The following is an 8,715-nucleotide window of genomic DNA, read 5'->3' on the forward strand; positions in this document are numbered from 1 at the left end:
AATAAAAATTAATTAATCTATCTAATTTCTTTATACTTGCTTACAAATAATTATAATTATCTTGGATTAATCTCAACATCAACAAAATTTAACAAAATGCATTTATATAATAATGTTAATATAAGTATTATTAATGTTTTAAAGAAAAATCAATATGCAATATTCATTTAACATACATAATTTTTTAATATAAAAGTATTACATAATGTAAAAGAAAGGAAAAAACTTTAATCAATGTGTATAACGAATTAAAATTCCTTACAATAAAGTTATTATGCTACGATATTACAATATACAACTTAATATAAGATAAAATTTCTTTATGAAAGAAAAGCAATCTATAGGAGACAGCATAAAAAGAAAACAATCTATGTCGCTAATAGCATATACGCGAATTAGTTGCATGCATATAAAACATCAAAACACAATTTTGAACAGAAGTTCTCCAGGAAGGAAACTTACCGGGATTTGATTAAGATTGATGTCAGATTTCTCCCTGTTGGGACAATTTGCAGTGTAACCGGGCTCCTGATTGAATCGCCTGCCAAACTTCAGAAGATTTCTCATAATCATGGTATTCATCACGATGATGAGTACAAGTGGCACGATCAGACTCGCTATACTGTCGATAATGCTAATGATCTGCATAGTTTCTAGGTATTCAATCTTCAATTCGCATACCTCGTCTCCGCCCTGATTTTTTACCACCCCAGCAGTAACGAAGGAGTACGAGTGACTGACTAAGGCGAGGATCGTTAATATCAGAATGATGGTCTTTGCACGCGCTACGGTGCACATATGCGGTCGATGCAGTGGATACTGTACGGCGATGAATCGCTCGACGGTGAAGGCGACGATTAGCCAGACACTAAGTGAACTGCAAACTGCGCTTACGTACACCAAAGTTTCGCACCAGCCATTATTGTTAAAGACTTTCCATCCGATCGTGCTATTAAGCCAGACGAGAAGCAGGGACATGAGAAAGCTAAAATCGGCGGTTGCTAATGCCGCCAAGTAGTAACTGGAGCTGCGTAGCTTTAAATGCGTCTTAAGGAAAACCACGCACGACAACAGGTTGCCTACCAAGCCCAGTAAGATAATGGATGGTATGTAGTACAGATGGCAGAAATCCAGAAGAAAGTAGAGCGAGGGGCAAAAGCTATCCGATTCCTCTTCTATGTCGAAAACCATGTCAAAAGTGTGATTTTGATAATCGTAGAATGTTAGGTTCGACCAGTCCGTCGGCAATGCTGATCTTCGGAATCGTGATAGGCCGCCGATCGTTCCCGGTATTTGTTGACATCTCAAATCTTTACTCCATAATTTTTGAAACACGAACATGATTGCTCTCGATTGTGAGATAATATTGACAGAAAAAAAACTTCCTTCGTTGCTCGTCGTTCCAAGAAATCAGCTTAATTGGTCGCAATGTGCAAAATACACCAGTTTAAAAAACACATTGCAATATTATTCGCCATTCTCCAGATTCATTGATATAACGTCGTTATTAATATAGACCAGGCCAGTGTAGATCACAGAGTATGGAATCGAATGCCATAGGCAAAGTGATTGTCCATCGAGAATTCCCAGTTTTTTTTCGGAGCACATAATTCACATGTCAATTTGATAAAATTTGTTGGATAAGGTCGCATATATTGCGCGTTTGACGAAGGCCTGTCAAAGTCATAGATATGGTTGACATAAACCACAATAATGTTCCACGCAGAATTATGTTAAATATTCGAGTCCTGCGTAATAAGCACTATAACATGTTAGTCGACAAAGATTCTCTGTTCTTTCTAATTCACAAGTGTCCAATGTAACGCTGTGTAAAAATTATTTAGCGATAAATAACAAAAACTTAATAAAGCTTTTTTAAATTTGTAAGCAATTAATATAAATAATAGCCTGTAATATTACTGACAGATTTAGATCGGAAATTAGATGTTTGATTTGCATCAAAATCTGCACATCTTTATCTAATTGGCTTTAAAAAAAATCCACAATATTAGAATTAAAAGGTTATTTGATCTGATACGCTGATTGCAACGCGAACGCATTCCGCTTCGGACAAACGTGCGGCTGGTTGGAGGTTTTCCAACGTCGCTGACACGGACCATCGGTATTGAGCGCAGAATTGCGTTCGGACATTTGTTTTCGTTCAGCAAATATTTTTTCTGTCTAAACGTCCATTTGAGTGTGACATAATGAATCGTTTACACTTTAAGTTTGATTACATTCGATTCAATTACGTTCGCAACTGCATGCATTTCAACAATGCAATTTCGCATGCGTGCATTCCGTTCGCAATTAGATTCAATTCCATTTAACCGCAAATTTACTGGCTATTTTTCGGATTCCACGATAGGTAATTTGTGTTCATCGTTTGGCTTCACCAAAGCGTGCGCTAATTCAATTTTGAGGAAATCGCGAAGTCATTATATTCACGCCAGTTAAGCTCAACATAACATGTTAAGTTATTGAGTTGTGTCTTAATAGATAGTGCTCTGATGATACAGTTTTAACATAAATTCGATATCCATGTTAATTCCACACATTAAACCGTATAATATGTAAGTTGATTGAATTGACTTGCAATTTGCAAGTAGAGTATGGTATCAAAAGCAATTATCGAAATGGATTTAAATACAAGTGGATGACAATAATTCACGCGCAAAATTTCATATAATACAGAGTTCATCTTTTATACGAAACCTTTATGATCCACATAACGTACTATATTAATACGAACAAAAACGCCTTATCGGTCGCAATTCAATACATTTTCATTAACGTGGTGTAAAAGGAAAACGTAATGCATTAACAGTACGCTTAATAGCATTCTATAATTGATTTCTTAATTAAATTAACTATTGCTTTTTGTTTATTTTGCACGATACTTATTATAGATTGATACGTTTAACACATTAAAAGCTGTTCTCGCAGCTTATAACATTACTTGATCGCGGGATAAACGCGAAAATGTGGTATAGAGTTGATAAACAGCGTATCCGCAAGAATGCAATTTCATTGTACAGTTTACTTCGTTATTCGTTCAACTTTAGATTTCGAATCTCCAATACATAGTTTGGCTCAACAATTGTAATTTAAAAGAGTTCAATATTTCTCCAAATGTTATACATATTGAAAAGATACAGTATTGATTTATACTCATATCTTTTAAATTATACTTAAACTTTAATATCTATTAAAGTAATTTTTATATAAACATTTTATATCTGTTGAATTTTTCGGATTATTGAATTTTTCGCGTCATTAAGCTATTATCAAATTGTTAAATTAATATTTATAGCTTAAGTTAATTAATAAGGTAGAAAATATATGTAATTTTAAACAAGACAGATATAAAATTACCAGCGGCACTTTTAAATCGTGTGTCATAAAGAATAAAACCATTTACGTCATTCGATTTTTTACAGGCATTTGACTTACCGTTTAATTAAATTGTATTATTAATTCAAACGTATGTATCATTCAACATACGAAGTATATCGTTCTTTAAATAGAAAATATAATTTTAAGCAAAGAAGATATAAAACTACCAGCGGCACTTTTAAGTCATGTATTACAGAGAATATAAGATCATTTCTAGTATTTAATTTTCTCCACACACTTTTATCATTTTAATTTTGCCTTCTCTCATTTTCTTGTCCGTCACCACACGTAGAAAATTCACAGACGAAGATTAAAGATATAATATATCTTCCTGTTGTAGCACATTGCACAGCATTATCGCAGATACATTCAAGAATTTTCACCGTCACTTTATCAGACGATATTTTTTCATGATTTGATTAAAATTCCACAAAAGGTCGTCTCCTTCCTTTCTATCGATTCTTAATCCCTCTAATAGCTGAAAACCCGATTTCTTTTCCTTGATACTGAAATTGTACGATTAAAATCTTGTCAAAAGATTTCCGATATTCAAATTTTTTTGTAGCTTTAATCGTAACTAGAAAATGTAATAAATCCGTAATTTCCGTTCAAATTGAAGAAAAGTCGCAAAAAACGCTTGAAAATGTACGTTTTATTTATCACTGAAAATTTACTGTCGGTTTTATCGATGCAATAATTAAACTATCGTTTATTCAAAGCCTTGATTTAAAAAAACTAAATTTTCAAAAAATTGGATAAAAACAGCATTTATTCTAAAATTTGCACTTTTTGTATTTAAATTTATCTTACACAAATGGAACGTCCAAAAATCTTTTAATTATTTCCTCGCGAAATTAAACCCCTTTGATTCCCTAACAAGGAATCAACGCTGCAGTAAAAAGTGGTATAAGTTTTAAAATGCGATCCACCAAACGCCACGTGTGCGAAAAATTTATTTCACAATTTTTACACTTAATTAAAACTGTCAAAACGTAGGAAAATGTACGCGTCGTGCGTTGAGAAACGTCGACGGGTAAACTGGGGGAGCGGACCACTCTACGAACGCATCTGTGCCAGCCAAAAAGTTTCGCCGCATGCGCTTTATAGAGATCCTGCCGGCGTCTCGACGGACGCCGCTGACATCGACGTCGCCAGCGTCGTTGGATTTCGCACTATTACACGTCTCACGATTTTCAGAAAATAATAACGAGAGAAAAAGATTCGTACTATATACGTATTTAATTTTAGATAAAATCGGAAACTATCGTGGCACTGTGATTTAAAGAATCTTCAATATCTTCGCATAAGCGAAAATATGTAATTAGATTTTCGATAAGCAAAATATTTTAATATTGACGTATGAAAAAAATACTGTTATAAGTTCTACGTGAAAAGCATCTCATTTGAATTTCGATTAGAGATAAATTGAGTTTTTTTGAGTCGTAAAAGATTCCTCATCATCATCTACGTGAAATTTTCTGGTATTTCTATTGCGCGTCTCTATATTAGGAGAAGTATTAAAAATGACCTATTTGAATAAATTTTTGTTTAATAACGCGCAGGTTTTATCAAAACAGATTTGCTAAAAGCTTTAATAAGTTTTTATATTATAAATCGACGATATTTTACAGAATGTTTGGAATATAAGTATATTTTAGTAAATGATACATCAATTTTAATTTAACAGAATTTTGTTTCGCAATTTCGTTCGATTTAAAGCTTAAATATTTAATGTTAAAATTTGTGAATGCAACAAATACCGGTTCTTTATAATATAATTTTTCAAAATCAGATATTGGATACATTATAGAAACTGAAATTAAATCATTACATTTTTTATGGAACTATACGAAAAAATCTAACAGTTTTGCTAAAAATTTAAATTTTAGCTAAATATACATCCAAAATACTTTTGTGAGACTATTAAAATAATTATGTAGTGTATTCAAGCATGAGTAATTTTGCAAAAAGTTTTGACATTTCAACACTTAATTAATTTGACACTTGATTAATTTGAGCATTTTACACAATTATTTTGATGTCGAACAAAATTATTTTCTGCAGATCTATCTTATTTAGCTAATTTTTTAAGTATTTTAGCAAAACCATTCTTTTCATGTAACAAATCTCTTAATAGATTTATCTTCTACATTTCCAATAATTTCTATATGAACGCATGATATCTATCAAATGTTGAATATGTTTAACTATGCATGAGTTATTGATTACCGTTATTACATTAGCAAACATTAGTAAATGCTCAGCTTTTTCACAAACTTGATAATCGATAATGCGAACTGCATTAAATTCATTTTGCTGAGAAACATTAAGTTAACTTTCTGTAATAAATAAAAGATCTTCAATGATTACTAAACATTCTTTTAAAAAGAAAAAGGACACATAAATATATTATTTCGATTTTATCGACTAATTTTAAGCCAAAAATAAAATATGTACATAAAAATTAATAATAATTTTATTTCCGATGTAACAAACATAATAACTTCGATTTTTGAATTTACGGAAAAAGACGACGTCTTATATTTAAATTCTATTGGATATAATTTTTTTGTTAGGTTTTATAGAAATTTTAAGAGTCAAATATTATAATGTATTATTGAGAAAAATACAAAACTATATTATTTATTTTAATATATATTGCTTGACTCTAAAAAATAACATTTAAATTAATATATTTGTTTAACATATATGTATTTTTATTTAAACACAATCTTAATCATCTATGCAATCACAACCCTTACGTTAGTTTTCGATGGCTTCGTTAGTAATGTAATTTTAGTGCGACGCTGTTGAGCAATAACAGTTTGCTAGCTTCTGCATCCGCTACAAATTACATTTGTTTAATAAGTTATATTATATGTTATATAAATGAAAATTTTAACAGTTGTTAAATTAATATTTGTATAAAAAAGAAAATACCATTTTATACCACCTATTATTACCACATAAAAGTTGTCTTAAATTAAGATTTGCTATGGTAAAATATTTATGCAATCTGTATTTGATTAGTTTTGAGAAATAGGATAATATAATATTATGTGTTATTTGATGTACTGAACAATAAGACTAACAGCGCAATGTGGAAACGGATATAACTTGAAAACAAACTTTGCACACAATCCAAACCAAACCAAATTTCGAATATGGCATGACAAACGTAGTACAAATTATTTTGCAGTTTACTGTGTACTGAGAATTTCTATTTCTGTATTTGATTAGTTTTGAGAAATAGGATAATATAATATTATGTGTTATTTGATGTACTGAACAATAAGACTAACAGCGCAATGTGGAAACGGATATAACTTGAAAACAAACTTTGCACACAATCCAAACCAAACCAAATTTCGAATATGGCATGACAAACGTAGTACAAACTATTTTGCAGTTTACTGTGTACTGAGAATTTCTATTTCTGAATAGCATTCACGTACAGCATTGATGCGCATAGACATTTGTTGCGATAAACGCTTTTGGTTTACAGCTTTCTCTCTCTCTCTCTCTCTCTCTCTCTCTCTCTAGTTTGATACATTACTGACTGATATTAACAAAGAAACAAGAACATATTGATAAAGCCTTTTTGGATGTATTAAATAAAATATAAATTTTTTATTTTGCTCTTTTATATATAAAATAAAAATACAGGTTTTAATAGAAATAGTAATGAAATAATATCTGAATTTTTTCAGTGTTACGAAGTCCTAAAGCACACATGTACAAGTTTGAAAGGTCAATTGCAACCAAATGGCAAGCCGTTTACAACAGTTATTACGTATGCATTGAATCCGAAGGCTATAACAATGAGACAACTGTATGGCGAGTACGATCTCGATACACATGAATGGTAAATAACATATCGCCTAATATTATATTAAAGAGTAAAATTTCGAAATTACAGAACTTTAATTTAAAATTATTGTTAGATACATGCTCTGCATTATGTGCTAAAATTATAAACGCAAGCTTTTAAACTTGAACAATTTTTAAGATATATAACAACAAATTTATAACATTTTTCATTTAAAACAAAATTTTATTAAAACATTACAATTACAAGTTTCACATTGATGAGAAATCGATAATTGTAAAGTTTTTTTTTAAATATTTTTCTTTATTTTTTACCTAACTTTTATTTAATGTCTTTGAAAAAAGTTTTATTTAAATAAAACTTTTTCCATTATGTTTATATGTAACAAAGGAAAATAAAAAAAGGAAAGAGGAGAAAAAAAAGGATATTATCGAGATTATAACCTGGTCGTCAATCAGTAATCGTCAGTAAAAGTTTCGTTTGTTAATCCAAAAAATTATTTTATTGAAACTTTTCCGCAAAATTTGCGAGATCGTAGAGTTTGCAGGATATCTTGTAATTAGATCTATTTTTTAGTTTTATTGTAAATAATTTTTTTTAATGTGCTAAATTTAATAAAATATTTGCTAAAAAATACATTTATATATATTATATATTTATATATTTATATGTATTATAATAAATTCTCTTGGATTATTACACAATTGAATTAATATATAATCTATAAACATATTTATATGATGACCCATTTAGTTACTAATATGAAATTCTATATAATACCGATAAAACCAGAAAATCTTTAAAATAGACACGAAATTTGGGATATTGAATGCACACGTCCGATTTGTAGGACAGATGGAATATTACCAACTTTAATACGAACGGATATAGCAACGGCAGATTGCGATAAACGGTGGTATATTTTTGATGGACCAGTCGATGCAATATGGATCGAGAATTTGAATACTGTTCTGGACGATAATAAAAAGCTTTGTCTCACATCGGGGGAAATGATAAAACTACTACCAACTCAAACTATAATGTTTGAAGTATCAGATCTTCGAGCAGCCTCACCAGCTACAGTTTCAAGGTAATAAAAAAATGTTATAAATAGTTTCTTAACAGTTGCAGAAGAACGATTAATATTAATATACATATTAAACTGCAAATCTAATCTTCCTCTTTCTAACTTTTTTGTACCGTTAATTGAAATGTATATTACTGAAAATGGTACAAATATTTTGTCTATTTTTAAAATATTTAGAATATGATTTTCTTTCTATTAAATTTATCTGCTTTAATTCAAATTGACAATAAATAAAACTTATAATTATTAATAGAGACGAGAAGAATTATGCAAAACTTTTATGTGATTTGAGTATATCTTAATCGTGATGACTAATGAGTACTAAAGAAATTATCTGACAGAGAAAATCTAACAAAACACAATAGTCATTAATTACAAAATTATTAATAAAATATATAATTAA

General features: G+C 29.9%; 2 protein-coding genes across 5 annotated transcripts in view; one reads left to right on the plus strand and one right to left on the minus strand.

Annotated features, from left to right (window-relative positions):
* LOC108746869 (thyrotropin-releasing hormone receptor-like) overlaps positions 1-3,505 on the minus strand; it is a 33,829-nt gene extending 30,324 nt beyond the window's left edge. Inside the window, exons 1-2 of one of the 2 annotated variants that reach the window (XM_018483916.1) lie at positions 3,454-3,505; positions 463-1,674 (exon numbers count right to left, since the gene is read on the minus strand). In XM_018483916.1, coding sequence (XP_018339418.1) covers positions 463-1,341 — 879 coding nt within the window. In that variant the 5' untranslated portion in view covers positions 1,342-1,674; positions 3,454-3,505. Of the gene's footprint in view, positions 1-462; positions 1,826-3,453 lie in introns of both variants that reach the window. The other variant, XM_018483915.1, reaches the window with a different exon arrangement.
* Positions 1-8,715, plus strand: part of LOC108746866 (dynein heavy chain 1, axonemal-like) — a 94,175-nt gene that overhangs the window by 51,749 nt on the left and 33,711 nt on the right. For all 3 annotated transcript variants that reach the window (XM_018483909.1, XM_018483910.1, XM_018483911.1), the window contains 2 exons: positions 7,107-7,261; positions 8,076-8,315. In XM_018483909.1, the coding sequence (XP_018339411.1) occupies positions 7,107-7,261; positions 8,076-8,315 (395 nt within the window). The remainder of the gene's footprint in view (positions 1-7,106; positions 7,262-8,075; positions 8,316-8,715) is intronic.

Source organism: Trachymyrmex septentrionalis, unplaced genomic scaffold (genome assembly GCF_001594115.1).
Source record: "Trachymyrmex septentrionalis isolate Tsep2-gDNA-1 unplaced genomic scaffold, Tsep1.0 scaffold19, whole genome shotgun sequence".
NCBI classification, from domain to species: domain Eukaryota; kingdom Metazoa; phylum Arthropoda; class Insecta; order Hymenoptera; family Formicidae; genus Trachymyrmex; species Trachymyrmex septentrionalis.